The sequence below is a fragment of the Nannobrachium achirus genome (assembly GCF_963921795.1).
Source record: "Nannobrachium achirus genome assembly, chromosome: 10".
NCBI classification, from domain to species: Eukaryota; Metazoa; Chordata; class Actinopteri; order Myctophiformes; family Myctophidae; genus Nannobrachium; species Nannobrachium achirus.
Window position 1 is genome coordinate 47976760 of NC_137819.1, and position 16468 is coordinate 47993227.

Here is a 16468-nt window from a genome sequence, read left to right on the forward strand (position 1 = left end):
CCTTCGGCTCGGGGGCACATGCATCGCGAGGCGGGAGGGCAGCTTCCGCGTGTGTCACAGAAACGGTAGGCCAGTGTGATCTAGGCCAATCAGAGGCAGGTGGGGGCGGGTCTTTTCATAAAACCCAGGGTGCGTTCGGATACAGGAACTGAGGCCACTGGTGTGCACTCTGGTCGTTTGTTTATTCGAACGCACATTGGTTTAAGAAGGGCCTACCGAATTTCCGTTTCTGTGACCCACACGGAAAATGCCCTCCAGCCCCGCGATAAAAGTCGCTCCATTGAACTGCAACGGCGAATGAGGTATCTAGGTTTTCACAGTATATCTGTGGTCCACAGCACATCTTTTCATTTTAGTCCAGGTTTTATATACTGTATACAGTATATAACAGATGACTCTCCTCTTCCATTTTAGTCTTTGTTGACGCACTGCAATGCAATGTTTTCCCCAGTGACTGATGTCAAGGAGTACAGTAGCAGGTGTCTTGAGATCGCTCGGGGCAAAGAGGTCAGCACTCACTCTGTGTCCCTTCATTCCGGGAAGTCCTGGGGTTCCGGGGAATCCACGAGCACCCTGCAGAGGATCACAAAGAGATGTTTGACATGATTACTAGGGCAAGCCCTGCATTTATAATGTCAATGTGTTTGTAGTAGCCATCAATCTGTCTGCGGCCTGTATGCTTGTGTGTCTATCCAAAAGATGTGTTTTTTTTACCCAAATCAAATCAAATCAAATCAAATACTATAGAGTTTTGTGACTTCGGGTTAAGTGTCTGATTTCTTTGTTAGGTTTGTTTGTGGTTTGATAAGCACAATGTTTGGTCCTTCAGTGACTATCACTCACCTGAGCACCGCCGGCTCCTCTATCTCCGGGTTTGCCGGGTCTGCCATTGTTGCCCTGTATGACAAGAGACACAGTTTTAACAGGGTGATATTGGACTCACAACAGAATCATATACTGTAGACTAGTATAACAAACAGTTCCACCTCCATATCATCTCTGTGAGAACATGCACAACTGTCTCAGAAGGTAAGTAACAGAGAAAGGTTTGTCTGAAAACTGCAAAAGGTTTGAACTGAAGAACTGAGGCAAAGTGGGACATGATAAAAGGTGCTGTTTAAACAACAGAAATGGACACTTACATCCTCACCAGCCTTGCCAGCGGGTCCTGGGGGTCCACGAGCACCAACGGCGCCCTTGGGGAAGAAAAAACACATGTCTGAATTCTCTCCACAGATTACAAATAAAAATGTCCTTGTAAATTCACCATCGTCACATTAACAGTAGCGTCAGTGCTTCACCAGCCTAAAAACTACATGAGAAACTATCATTCTTATCAGTTCCAATGTAAACCAGAGATTTAAACGTTCAACGTCATAAGAGGATGATCTTACAGTCTGTCCGGGCTCTCCGGGCTCTCCAGCATGTCCTGTGTGTCCCTGAGGTCCCTGTTCAGGAGGAAGAGACACAGCAGTCAGTCATGACATACAGTAGAAAACAGAATGGGACATGGATTCTGTCAAAACAAAAGCACACTCTGTATTTGTTTGTGTGTGTGTGTATGTGTGTACTTACAGGGGGTCCATTAGGTCCAGATGGGCCTCTAGATCCCATCAGTCCCTATGGGGGGAAAATAATGTCAAGGTTCAAGCTTCAAGGTGTTTATTCCCAAATACAACTAATGTGGTTTTGATGCAGCAGAGAAATTATTAACGTAATCAATCAATCAATCAATCAACCAACCAATCAATCAATCAATCAATCAATCAATCAATCAAACGTCATAAGTGTCAGATGGGATATATCAGTGTACATCATTGTGTGTACATGTGAGATCATAAAGCTCTTTTCGACTACGAAGGGTAACCCAGAACCTTCCAGAACCTATAACCTTCCAGAACACATGGGGCTCTATTGTAATAGTCTTACTGTAAGTACCAGCTTTTATGCCTTAACTTTAAGGCCTGTCCATACTGTCTCCGACCACCAAGTCTAAAAGTCCGGTGAAACTACAAAATGACATCACTCGCATCTTCTGAAAAGCATTACCCTGAATTAGAGTTCGGAAAGCTGCACGTCGGAAAGTCTGAATCTCCGATGAAAAGTTCAGTGGTTGGAGACAGTATGGACAGGCCTTAAAGTTAAGGCATAAGAGCTGGTACTTTCCATTACAACCAGAACCACCCCCGAAGGGAGAGCTACGTCATAAAGAAAGAGCAGAATAAAGACAAATGATAGCTCATATCTAGACAATATCTGCCTGTGACTCCTTTTCTAGAAAGCTATTAGGTATACATCAAAGCCCTTGGTGCTAATTTGTAATTTACCCCTGAGAGAGTAACGATTGACCCTACACTTTTACACTCTCAAAGAGTAAAACTAACTCTGAGGATTTTTGTATATTTGATGGAAGAGTAATACTGCTCGTTCTCTCTCTCTCTCTCTGTGTGTTGTGTTTGTGTGTGTGTGTGTGTGTGTGTGTGTGTGTGTGTGTGTGTGTGTGTGTGTGTGTGTGTGTGTGTGTGTGTCTCTGTGTGTGTGTGTGTTCCTCACCATGGGGCCGGGGCCAGCATCGGGTGCCTTAGAACCATCATACTGAGCAGCAAAGTTCTGTTGACAGGGCAGAAAACAAAATGTAAATGCCTGACAGTGATTGCACATATGCAGAAATTAAGTAAAATACATTCATATAATTAATATAATGGCAAGATGTTGTGCTATAATATCCAACTACTGTTGCATAGTAAACACATGTTTAAAACAATACCTGTACATATTTTTACTTATACAGCATATTACTATTGTTACTTGTTATTAATTGGTCATTTCTAATCATGAGTGGATAATTAAGTAGCTCCCAATATAACACCCTTCATCCATGTATCTGTGATGACTATATATAGGCATATGAATAGCTTAAAGTTGAAATAACTTCCACATTTAGCTAATTAGGCAACACAGTATTGTTTTAGGTCTGAGAACTTTTATGCCAGCTAAAGTAAACCTGTTTTTTGTTAAAGCTATACTGTGTAAGTTGCTCAACTAGTGGTCAGTAGCGTCCGCGTCTTTCGGCCGTTTTTCGCCGCGGACCGGGCCTCACACCCCCGCGTCACCCCCGCGTCTGCCTCCACCTCGCAGAGATCTATCTTTAGAGGGGTCCCTGGTTCCTGTGCGTTCAGGCATTCCGGAGAAACGGAGTGTTTCACCCGAGTATAGATAGAGACACACAGGCGCCTACAAATATGGCCGCCCTATTGTGATAGCTAGCGACCCCACTTCAAGATGCGCTGTGATTGGCCGGCAGTGTATAACCCTCGCTGTGATTGGCCGGTAGTGTATGATGACGTAATTTTTGCGCGAAAACCGGACCCCGGTCAGGATCATAGAAAACAGAGAGAAAAAAAAAAGAGAAGGCTTCAGAAGCTGAAAATAACGGAGTGGGTGTTCTAAAACTTCAGCGATTTAAGAGTTAGGACAATTTTAAGATTTGTTTTATAAAAAAAGTTACATGGTACAACTTTAACCTTTTAACTGAAGTTATCTGGGTTGTAAGGCCAGGTATCTTGGACAATATAATGTCCATTCAGACATCACAATATCTAATCTAATATAAATTGTAAGACGGAATTCATTTCCCAGTACAGTAGATTCCTCGCGACTCACGTCTGTGCAATCACACTTGTGATTTCCCAGAATTACACCTTCCTAGTTAATGTCTGCAATAATCTGCCATAAAATGGCCTTTTCCAACCTTAGCAATTGTAAATACAGTATGTGCTTGTTTGTTTTCATTCATTTTGTTGGGTACAACATATGGGCAACTAGATCTCCCAATGTATGAATAAATGGACCATTGTAAAGCGCTTTGAGTTTGCAACTTGCTTAGAAAAGCGCTATAAATAAAAGGAAAAAAAAAAAAATGCAATTTCAAATAAATCACACGAAATTCTAGACAGGAAAGTATGAAATAAGTGTATGTGAACCCTCCTAATGGCCTTAATTCTGTTCTACGGAGGTCATAAGGGGGCAAGAAGGGGTCAAAAGGTCAAAGGTCATCAGGTTATGACATAGTAGGGCAAACAGGAACTGAAATAAAAGGTGTTTGGAGTGTGCTTTATGGGAGCACCCAATTATGTTATTACTATACAGCAAACTTTATCCACTTCAACTTTTTTCACATTTCACTTTTTATAGCCTATCCACAAGTGTGAGCTTGTAGATCTGCTATTTCCCAAAACATGGCATCGTGTTCTGTGCTACTATGATCATGTTAGTCACAGCCTGGCCAGCATTCTTGACTGACCCACAGATGGGCCAAATACATACAGTAGATCATTCAAATATAGATGTTTCTGTTTTTCAGGCCTCGGCTGTATTTGTATAACACAGGGGAAGGAGCAGTTGTCATATATCAACTCATGTAACTAAATCAGACAATTACAATCTGACCCAAGTCTGGGAACAACCCAGAAACTGGGTGTTTTTTAAGTGAAGACAAGGAACTTACTCCTCCGAGTCCAGGGGGTCCAGGGGGGCCAGGGGGTCCATCGAGTCTGTGCTTTCCATCTTTTCCGTTAGGTCCCTGAGGGCCCTGCAAAACATAGGCAAAGTTGTCAGTAAACCGTATTGGTAAACAGCTTCTGAATAACTAAAGATGCTACGACAGTGAGATGTTAAACTATGTGAGATTAAAAGCGGACATACTATAAATTATGAGGAATCTGTTGTAAATCAGACTAACTCACGGTTGGAAATATTGTGAATTAAAACAATGCTGTATGCTATATTTGAATTCAGAAAAAGTGGGCAAAAAGATGTACTAATATTTTGACAACGAAGTGAATTAGGTCAAGATGTTGAAAAGAATTACCCACTTTTGGGATAATTGGTGAAAATACCACTGTCTTTGAAATAACTGCCATTGACACCAAGCTATAGGGCTATCGGGTCATGTAAACAAAGGGGCGTGTCCTATCGGCATTGACAGCTCACATTAAGTCACCCAACGCCACGTCAAATATGCTAACCCTAATTACAGCACAGACCACATTGGAAGGCCACACCAGCAACTCATATGGGCAGCATGGTGGTTTTGATTTTTTTTTTCTTTTTTTTATTAAAGTAATAATGTTTTCTTTTAACTTACTCTGTCACCTCGAGGTCCTTTGTCCCCCGTGGGCCCCTGTGATGGGAACAACAAAACCCATTGAGGCCAAAACACAAAGCAGCTTACAACTTCATAAACATATCAATGCCACATGCGTCTATAGCAAAGCATGCCACTACTATGACTCATCTAAACTGCACGTAAGTATAACCAAAACCTAAAACTTTATTTATACTCAACCATATGAAAGTGTCACTTTCCGACAATAACTGATTTTCAAGCTAACAATGTGTCAGAAGCAAAACACTGTCGTACTACGGAGTATAAATTAGGCTTAAGTTGTTGGTCTTGAGGCCACTACATGAAGGTGTCCATTAAATGTGTATGTAAACAAACCATGTAATCAGAAAGCATGCAGGACAAAAACACATTTCAATCAACTTCATGAGACTATAGGCCTTGCAGTGCATCACAATGATGAACTTTAACCTTTTGCTGAACTAAACTGCCACACTCTGGATGCTAAATGACACATAAGAAGAACATATTTGTGCTCACCTTGGGTCCTACCTGAATAGAAAAGAAGATAAATAAATGTAAGATTTATTTATTCTGTCTTTTCAGCATGTCTTTCTTTGGTCATTTAATGTGCATGCTGCATCAACCATTGATCATTTGTCTTAAATATCTTTGCCATTAGCCAAGTTATTTAGGCCCTATTATCAATACACAAGCCAGCATGCATATATGTCATGGTAATAATGAATATATGCTATTAGCACATGCTCCTACATAAACCTGGTTGACAATGAAAACTGTGCAAATGACATAATAATCAATAATTGCCATTTTCATGATTAAAGCTGAGGCCATGCCACATTGCCACCACCGCATTAGAAGCCACGTGGCTATTGTTTACAGGTAAACAATGATCATGATAAACACTGCCAACTGCCATTTAAAAAAACAGTGATTTCAGGTATGCAATTTGAAGCAATCTCAGTCATGAGCAGAACATTTTAAACGAATACAACTACATTTTCTGTGTGATCTGGATAGATCCAAAATCCAAGGGTTCGGGTTCGAGCAATACAACAGATCTCCCCTATGCAATGTGAGATGGTGGAATGTCTGATCAATTTCCAAGTTCAGTTAATGGCTTTCTCCCCCTTTTTGACAAGGATGAAGACTGCCCTCTTCAGGCACTGCTCTGAGAACAGCTTGCTTCTCTAAAATCCAATCCAAACCAAGGCACCGGGCAGAAATGGACGAAAATACATCAAAAAGTATTTTGATAACAATCTTAAATACTGGGTCAAATCACCGACCAGGATATATCCTGGTCAGTATTTCCTGGTGTCAGACATATCCTGGTCAGTATTTGACCCAGTATTTTCTATTTGAATCAAAATACTTTTTGATGTATTTTCACCCATATCTGGCGCTGGGGAGGAAGCAGAACTGACCCAAAGCCAGCTGTTAGGGGGCAATCCCAGCCTACCCCTCTCTCCTGTCCTCAGAAAGGATCCTTTGTACCAGGCCCCATGAGTACCCCCGTACGGGCAGGTTTTAGCTTTCACTGACATTTACTTTAGCCAATGAGACCCTCACCTATTCATGAACAGGAAGGGAGAGGACTGGGGGAGAAATAACTTGCTTTAAGAATTCAGAAATGCTCTGCTATCACTGAAGTCGCTCAAATTGCTGAGATGAGATTTAGGGGAAAGTGTCTTTTCAGAGAGTATTATGGATATATGGAACGCAGGAGACGGCAAAGAAAGGTAAAAAACAGAACCATTTCTTTGATAAATGCATGCATTATGTACTAACCCCGTCTGTGGTGTTTGTAGGAGAAGGAAGAGAAGGAAAGAGGGGAAGGGGGAGAGAGAAAATGGATACTCTTGTTAGAACATAGTCATTTTTAGGACATAATCACCTTAAAAAATAAAACAAAATCATAATCTACACATCTATAGGTCTCGTCCTTTAGTGTAGGCTTCTAGTTCAGGGCAATCTACTCATGGGAGATACGATATCTACAGTTAAACAATCTGGAGAATGATAGCCTATAGGCCCTCACTGGATAACCAGTCCATATGGAGCCTACATTAATGAAAAGAAAAAAGTAATTCTTTCATCTAGTGAATCAAACAGCACTATATCTGCCATATTCATAGATCAGTGGTTCTCAAAGTGGGGTCCGGGGACCCTCAGGGTTCCTTGAGGGGGAACCAAATGGACCCTTACAGGTCTGTGTAACTCAGAGTGTACAAATGGAACCAAATGGACCATGAAATTAAAAAAAGTTTGAGAACCACTAGATAATAAAAGGTGACGTGGTCGTGGATGTGTAAAAGGCCGCACACGTCCTGGGAGCGACCCACTGTGAGCATTCAACGTAGCTACAGCTGTGACGAACGTGTGACGTGTGCAGGTGACGTCATTTTGTCAGCCGTTCCTATAGGTGCTGTTGTTTTGGTGGAATCTAGCTTCATTCAGAGCCTGTACATTGCGTGAATAGTGTGTGTATAAATACACTGACAGCATCTCAGGTGATAATGTACAAATTCTTGCGTCATATCAGATATCTTGTCCTTATTGTATATTTGCCGACATCCCACAAGATGTAACACTGTGACCGTCATATATCGTCCAGATGTTTGGTCAAAGGTCAACTTTTAAGGGTGAATTTTGTCAGATGAGATGTTTTCAGTGTTCATACTGAATCAGTTGGAATGCTCCATTCTGTGCCATAAAAAAAAAAGAAAAAAATCTCCAGCTGCTAGCAGGCCCAGGCAGGTAGGTTATATGCCCATAGGACAGGAATATTTGGTCTACTGATACACTATATGATAAGAAATACAACATTTGTAATAGGATGTGGTTAACAACTAGTGTATAATTAAAAAGCTGAATAATGCTCTGCCATGAATGAGTCTATTCTGTCCTGTAACTATTGGAAAAGTGCCAGAGTCAATCTAAATTAAACAGACTTTGTTATCAACTGTAGGTTATGCCTTATTAGAGAGTAATGAACAGTTTTTTCTTTTACAGTTATGTATAATTGTTCATTTGGGTAGTGCTCGCCTGTTCTATATTTAGAACTGTCATTGCCATGGTTAGGTTTGGTAATGACTGGGCCTTGATCACTGAGGCCTCATGCCCAGACCTGACCACAAGGCGGCGCACTTGAGCATTCAAAGAGAATCTGCCCTACTTGGAAGAAGAATGTTTTAATTTGTGAAGCTGCCTTTAATTATTAAAGGCACCTAAATGAAATATAATCTAATTATTAATACATCAACACGACGTACAGCATGCAATTATATAAAATTATGCAATTACTAACTCGGGTATGAACTGTCTATAAACTATAAAAAGGACTATAAAAAGTCCACATTATAACACTAATCTCAATAATACTGTAATGTATTTAGCACAACGTGTCATTCAGATGCTTTGTCTTGATAACGGGATCTGTCTATTGGGAGGAGACAATCGAATTGTTGCCAAAAGAGATGCTCGCAACCACGGCCGCCAGGGGGCGACGCAGCAGTTCCCTATAATAAAGCTTCATCCTCTGGACGCCTGGATGGAACAATGTGTACAACGCCCCAAACTTTTCATCCTAGGAAGGAATCTATAGGGAATACCCTGCTTTAACCCATATCGATTCCTCCAAAATGCATTAAATGTTAAGGAACGAGGCTAGGTATGTTTCTTTCAAAGCCATAACAACTTTTTGGGGGTTCAACGTTGCTGCTTGTCCCTCATGGATAGCCTACTGATCAAATACTGTATCCTTTGGAGAAACACTGAAGAACAACAAAATATCCATCGAATGAGCTCAGTCCGTTGACCGTTTAAATCAGGGGTGGTTTGTGCTGTCTTCAGGTTCACCTTCAAGTAAATTCCCAGTAAAAACGTCAAAGCGCAAAACGCAGCAGCATCACGATCCTCAAAAACAGGGACCCCCGAAAAGTATCCAGAGAAAAAGAGCAGAGTATTCAAACTTACATTGGCATGAGGCTAGGTATGAAGTTACTGCAAGCAGCAACAGAATCCGGGTATCCACAAAGCTGAGCATGTCTCTAACTAGACATGCAGACTCCTTGTAGCCTGCTGTGCCCCTGTCTTTAGACCACCTTTATGCTGGCATACAGTTGTGGACGACGTGCGTAACTCCAAAGAAACCTGCTGCCGTGATGCTAGAATAATAAAGTTCTATCAGCCCTATTTATACGGCAGGAGGTTCCCCACGTCTGCGTGTCAAAAGTCAGCCCACTGGCCAATGGGAGAGGAGGAACCGAATCCGAGTGCGCTCCCTCAGTACGGCCCAGAGTCAGTCATGTGGTCCAGCATCTCCCAGCCTTCTCCCCACTATAAACCGTTTGGCAGAGCATCGGCGATGATGACGAGTGCAACGTTTTAATTAGATCCATTCTTTTTGAGGACGTGGACAGCGTCGACGTTTAAAAGGGAGATGAAGGCCCTAGATTTTTTCTCAGACCGTTTTTTTACGCGTGGTGGCGCATCCGGAGCGTCCGAACCGACGGACGGGGCGCCGTGGGCACCGGACAAGTCACCCTGCTGCGCTACCCGGGTACGTGCGTAAAATGCGCCGAGGCGCGGCGCGCCGGCTGGCATTCGGTGGGCACCGGGAAGTCCTGGGCCTCTTTAAAGTCGTCATTTTTTATAGGGTAGTTCGTTAAGTGGAGAGGGCTGACATTTAATTTGCTGTGAAGTTAAGGAGTTATTTTTTCTTATTTTTTTCCCCGTTTTACGCATGGATTAAAATTCCAGTATTCCCACGTCCAAGCTCAGTTCTTTGATTTCAGTGAATGGTATGGAATGAATTCTGTCTCTGGCTCTTTTGCCTTGTCTGTGTAAGTAATACGCAGCAATATCCTATGCTTCATAGTACATTTTTCATGCATCCACAAGTGCAAAGCATTCACCAAACACTGCAGCCATTTTACAGTGTCCCAAAAACAACGATCATTATGATTGACAGATCAGAAATAGCCTACATCTAGCTAAAAATGTCAACCAATTGATAGTGTATAGTTTGATTCAAAACGAAATTCAGCCTTTACGCAGCAAATGCTTATTATGGAATGCAGTGGAGAAGCGATCACAACACAGCCATGCATACTGGGAGAGCTACAGGTGTGAGGGAAAGATCTAATTTCACCTCTCTCTCTACCCCCCCCCCCCCCCCCCCCCCTCTCTCTCTCTCTCTCTCTCTCTCTCTCTCTCTCTCTCTCTCTCTCTCTCTGAGCTCCTACCTGGCCACATGACCAGACATGCAGTGTGGTCGACTGTTGCTCTAATAGGCCTACTCAGAATGGCCCTCATACCCAAGCAATTGATAAGATCACACTGCCACTGTCCCTCCCAATAAATGGATACCATGCCAAAACATGTCACAACATGGCAAGTGATAAAGATTCCCTTTGGAAAGGTGGCTGTGTGAGTCACAGACAGTTATGACCGCTGTCATACCTTCTGGGCTTTTGGCATTCTGTTTGAATGGCTGTTTGCCTTCATACACAAGACTGGATACAATTTTATGACTTTCAGAGTTAAAGTTTCCTGTGTAATTACATCAGACAGCAACTAAGTTCATGATTAATAGACAATACCTGCAGTGAACCTAAAGATGAAACAGTATATTAACCACTTGTCTTAAACCCTATACTACTCTGACCTTGTTTCCCCTCTTCACCAAATCTCTGCCGAAAATAGCCGATCTACAAGCTCCCACTGCATTGTGATCCATTGTGAGCTTGTAGGTTTAGATGGGGCTCTATTTTGATTGTCTTAAGAACCAGTTCTTATACCTTAACTTAAAGCCCTGTCCGTACTGTCTCTGACCACCGAACCTTTCGTCGGAAAGGTCCGGTGCAACTACAAAATGACGTCACTCGCATCTTCTAAAAAGTATTACCCCGAATTAGAGTTCGGAAAGCTACACGTCGGAAAGTTGGAACTCTCAGACGAAAAGTTTGGTGGTCGGAGACAGTATGGACAGGCCTTTAAGTTAAGGCATAAGAGCTGGTACTTAAGACAATCAAAATACAGCCCAAATGTCCATTGAGTTCAATGGATTTTTTCTGTCCCTATTCTGATTGGACAATACAATGTCCAATCAGACTGGATTGGTCAAGTTTCACGTGACATCACAATATATAGGCAACCACACTTGCAATTTCCCAGAATTGCACCTTTCTAGTTACATTTAGTTACATTAGGCCACAGTGGTAAATGACAAACCTTTCACTCACCAAGATCACACACTGACCATATTCACCTGCCGGCCATGTTTGACATTTGAAACCGGGTGGCAACTGGGGTGGCATTTCATTAACTTAATGGCAAGATGGCCGCCGTGTGAATATGGTCAATAGGCCTGAACAGTTGATAGTGCTGATACGTTTGTCACGATAGCCTTGAAACCATACAGAAAATAACTTAATGTACAGTATGCATATGCAATGGACATTCTTTAGCTTTAGCTTGTATCTGTTCGTGACACTGACCAGCTCAAAATGGCTGCTCAACTATTGTCCCCCCCCCCCCCCTTCTCTTCATGGACAGTTCTCCTCTCTCTCCTCCTCCCCCTATGCCAGAAAAAAGTTAGTCATCGGAGGAATATCCAGACAACCTCATCTCAGCCCCCCCACCACCAGTCCCAAGTCAAAAGAAAGTGCAAGGTTGAAAAAGAAGGGAAAGAGAGAGAGAGAGAGAGAGAGAGAGAGAGAGAGAGAGAGAGAGCATGCATGCGTGGTGGCGTGTGTGTGTGTGTGTGTGTGTGTGTGTGTGTGTGTGTGTGTGTGTGTTGGGAGGCAGAGGGGGGGCTGTATGGGAGGGGCCATGGGGATGAAATGTGTTTTAAAGATGGCAGGGCTCCCACTGACAGCGTAGTTACACGCTGGTGTTTTCTGAGGAGCTGCAGAGCCTGGAGGCAGCAGGAGTACCAAGTCAATGACATGATCAGCTATTTTGTGATACTGCTCAAATTCAACTTAGTCCCACATAAAATGACATGAGCTGTCAAATTCTTTTGAAATAACTCACCGGGTATTTCTTTAAAACATTTAATAATTTACAAAATACAGATATCTTATAACATCATTGGCTTCCGAAGTCCCACAGAACAATTGGATCAGCGCTTCTGGTTCTGGCTGGAGCAGCTCCTCTTGTGACTGTAGAGTCCAATATGGGAGTGGCAGTCCTTCTGACACAGCTCACATATGAAAGAAGGTCAGAGTGTCTTTCAGAGCCTGGTTTGCTCTTCTGTGGGTCCTTTTCTCGTCCCACTGAAGCAGCAGGTGTTCTTCAAACCTCTGAAGTCCCTTCTGGGTTTCAAGCCTCCAGGTGTCTCTGTTTTTAGCTGAGGCTTCCCATGTAGTTGTGTCGATGTATGTGGCTTTTAGGTCTCGCTTGCATAGATCTTTGTATCGTAGCTGTGGCCGCCCTTGTGGCCTCTTTCCCAAAGAGAGCTCTCCATAGAGGAGTTCTTTAGGGATGACCCAGCCAGTGAAGACGTTTCTGTTTAAAGAGGCGGTGCCATAGTTTTGTACTTTTTCTAGTTTTCATGTGTCTAGGAGGTTGACAGTACTTCATTAGACCCCCTGGTGTGGTTGATATGAGCAATTATGTATTGCCTTTCTATTTGGGTTTTAGCTGTAGGCTGCCACCTTGTGGGGTCAAACGTGCCGGTCCAAAAACACAGATACTTATTACATCACAGAATCAACCCCTCCCCTAATTACCATTCACCCAACATACGTGGGTGTGGCTAACTTCAGCTGGGTCACCACCCACCATGACAACCACGCATACCAATGAACTGGTGGGTGTGGCCATATAAAAACATCATTTTACTCTTTCTGTACACTTTTTTGGAAAAAATCTTCCCCCAAGTATAATCATAATAGTAGATAATCAGGGAAAAATCATGGCACCCCATCTTTAAGGAGTGTGTACATGGAGGGTATTTTTGCATGGACCCGAACATCCCTGTTGGGCACCTTGTCTTCCCAAGAGATGCAGAGTATTCGCCGAAGATAGCGCATATGGACGACATGAAGTCTCCTTTCCTGATGAGCCTAGTTCAAAGCAGCCAACATAATTTCAGTGGTGATACTGCTTTATTATAACCTACCAGTGTTTCCCAAACTTTTCAGGTCGAGACCCGAAAGAGCAGATCTACAACAATTTACAAATTAGGCATTTAGCAGACGCTCTTAATCCAGAGCGATTTACAATAAGGAGAAGAAGAAGAACGTAGGTGGACCAAGCACTTATGGGGAAATCTCGCTTTTGCGAACGCCCATCATTTCGACCGGAGGGTTAGCGACTCACTCCACGAAGGTTAAGGTTAGGGTGAGCGTTAGAGTCGGGTGTCGAAAAGATGAGATGTAGTAACAGCGACACGCTCCCGCACCTATTCAGTCTTCAGACCACGACGGAAGCTAGGGAGTGAGTCTGTTGTTCTAAGTGCAACAGGGAGTTTATTACAGTTTGGGGGCCAGTAGGGCGCAAGCACGCAACGCATCACAAGCTTGTAGATTGGCTATTTTGAGTAATTCTTAATTATAATTTCTTAATATTTATGAAATTTCTTTCTTTCTTTGTTTTTTTCCTTTTTTAAATATTTTTTAGGGGTCTTTTCTGCCTTTATTTATAGGTAGACAAGGAAACAGGGAGACAGATGTGGAGTGATATGCAGCAAAAGTCATGAGGATCAGGATTCGAACCCACGACAGGCATAACAAAATACATTCAAACACTTTTTTGGTCTATAGTAGGACATTTTTCTGTTAAAAATTATATATATATATATATATATATATATATATATATATATAAAGAAATCCTTATAAATATATATATATATTTTTTAATTGTATAGGAAAAGAAAATGGGACTTTTACTCGAGTCGTGACCCATACAAATCAGTCCATGACCCATGAACCCTGGGTCCCGAGCCACTGTTTGGGAAACAGTGCTTTATAGTGGTACCTTTGATTGGGCCAGCCAGCCAAGAATGCAACAAGTTTACCACTGACGGCTGTCAGGTAGTTAACCACTTAAAGACTGTATACTTAGATAACCAGAGTGCCCCAGGGCTCTATACTAGGTCCCCACCCTTTTTGCTCTACAAATCTCCTCGCTGAATTTAGCAGATCTACAAGCTCAAAACACATGGTATTGCAACATGTTGTGGGCTTATAGATCGGCATAATGTTCACCCCAGAAAAAGAACATCTGTAACGTAACTAGCTTCAGATTTGTTACCTTGCTAACGCAAAACGAAATGCATCAAATACAACCAATAGAATATAACATAATTAAATGTATTTGATTGTGATACCTTCATAGAGTATCCAAGTACATTGATAGCCTACAGAGTTTTCAGTCTTATGTACTCAGCATGTGTCATATTATAATACATTGTCTGTAAATACATTTTCAATGATGATGGCAGAAACAATGGTTTCAAACAAATGATGCGTCCCAGTTCAGATCAAGCCATAGAGCTGGGCACAGGGACGTACAGAGAATAGATAGATAGATACCTTTATTATCCCAAGGGGGAAATTCAGTATGTTAGAGAGGCAGGGGCTGAAATTTCGAAAAGGGCTTTTTGGTGAAAACATCGAAAATAGCAGACCTCCAAGCTCACAACGCGTCGCAGTCGGCTATTTTCGATGCTTGATTTCTACACATTTCTTGATTTCAACATAAGATGCTGCATTCAAGTTCAGGATGCCGCCTTCATGTATGGCATGGAAAGAGGGCATTTGCATTTCTTTCACCGTAGCAAAAACAGCATTCATGGTTTGGGAGAGGGCACTTTTTACAGACGGATAAAAGTGCAGGGGCTCGAGCCCCCTTTGATGTCTATGTGTGCATGTGCCTGGCTGGGCACAGCCAGTAGCACTAACCGGTACAGAAGACTCTCATTCAGACTTTTTCAAGTCAATTCTTCTTTTTCACCTTCAGCCATTTTGAATATAACTCCTCTGTTGTCTCCCCAATGCTGCCAGCTCGGCATGCACTCTGATTCCTCCAGATGTTCTCTGCAGTGATTGGCTGTCTCTGGGCTGTCTCCTGTTTGGTTCCTTTTGCAGTGGCTCATATTTCCCCCTGATCCAGAGGCAGGCGCTAAGGATCATGGGTGGAGCCAATCGCTTCATGTCAGGGGTAGCTGTCCACCTGCCAGCCAGCTGGTAAGGAAGAGAATGCGTGAACATACATAATAGGACTGAAATAAATACGTGAAAATACAGTAGATAGGACCAGGGGCGTCACAAGGGGGGGAAAAGTGGGACTGAGTTACTAGGGCCCAAGGTGGAGGGGCCTTCATTATTTTATTCTTTAGCTATTGAAAAATAGCAGATCTACAAGCTCACAGCGTGGCACCGAGTGCATAGATCTGCTATTTTTGAAAAGTTGTGAAAATGTGCGCAAATCTTTGAATATACAGTATGTGTTTTTTAAGCAAACATTTGTAACTCAAATATTTGCTTCTGGGGGGTCCCTGGAACTAAATATTTTGAGATGGGGGTCCGTGGCCAAATACATATCATTTTGGGGGTCCTTCACATGAAAAGGTTTGAGCACCACTGACATAGAAACATAGGTTTTTCAAAAGTGCCGCGCTGTGAGCTTGTATATCTGCTATCTTTCAATAGTTAAAGCACAAAATAATTGTGCGGGGCCCGCAGTGAATTCTTGTACCCAGCCTAACCCAGGGCCCAGAATTTGGTGCGACACCCCTGGATAGGACTGAAATAAGACTATGGTAGATTGTTGTCTCAAGACTGAAAGATATGGTCAAACATAAAGCACTCAAATCAGTGCCGCAGGATATTGCAGTAGGCTATATGCATTCAGAAAGTAGTCTTTTGCTAAGATTTGTTTTTGGGCTATTATGCCTTTATTAATAGGACAGTAGACTGACAGGAAATGGGGAGAGAGATGGCGAGTGACACGCATCAAAGGTCGTCCGGATAGAACCCAGGAAACCAAGGTCAGAGTGAGGATAGATATGCCAGACAAGGCATAGTCAAACCCAGGTCCTCACACTCACTAGGAGCATATGGCTGAGGCACCACGTAACCTGGAAGTACGTAGATCAACATACCTGTATATAGAATATCACTAATTAATAATCTGTTGTTCTATTCTATCCTATCCTGTCTTACAGAATATCTGTTATCTTTCAATTAATTGTGATTGAGAGTATCCAGTACCAACTAGGGTCCAATCTTAATCTGGAATAACTAGCATTTTACAGCAACTTGCAAAACGTGTTTAACCCATGCAGACAGCACAGTTACTGTAGCT

At 42.5% G+C, this 16468-nt stretch overlaps 1 protein-coding gene across 1 annotated transcript in view; it reads right to left on the reverse strand.

Annotated features, from left to right (window-relative positions):
- Window positions 1-4567, reverse strand: part of col1a2 (collagen, type I, alpha 2) — a 32028-nt gene extending 27461 nt beyond the window's left edge. Inside the window, exons 1-7 of the mRNA XM_080734379.1 lie at window positions 4508-4567; window positions 2554-2610; window positions 1576-1620; window positions 1395-1448; window positions 1143-1196; window positions 844-897; window positions 520-573 (exon numbers count right to left, since the gene is read on the reverse strand). Of these exons, the coding sequence (XP_080590505.1) occupies window positions 520-573; window positions 844-897; window positions 1143-1196; window positions 1395-1448; window positions 1576-1620; window positions 2554-2556 (264 nt within the window). The 5' untranslated portion in view covers window positions 2557-2610; window positions 4508-4567. The remainder of the gene's footprint in view (window positions 1-519; window positions 574-843; window positions 898-1142; window positions 1197-1394; window positions 1449-1575; window positions 1621-2553; window positions 2611-4507) is intronic.
- Between the last annotated feature and the right edge of the window lie 11901 nt (window positions 4568-16468).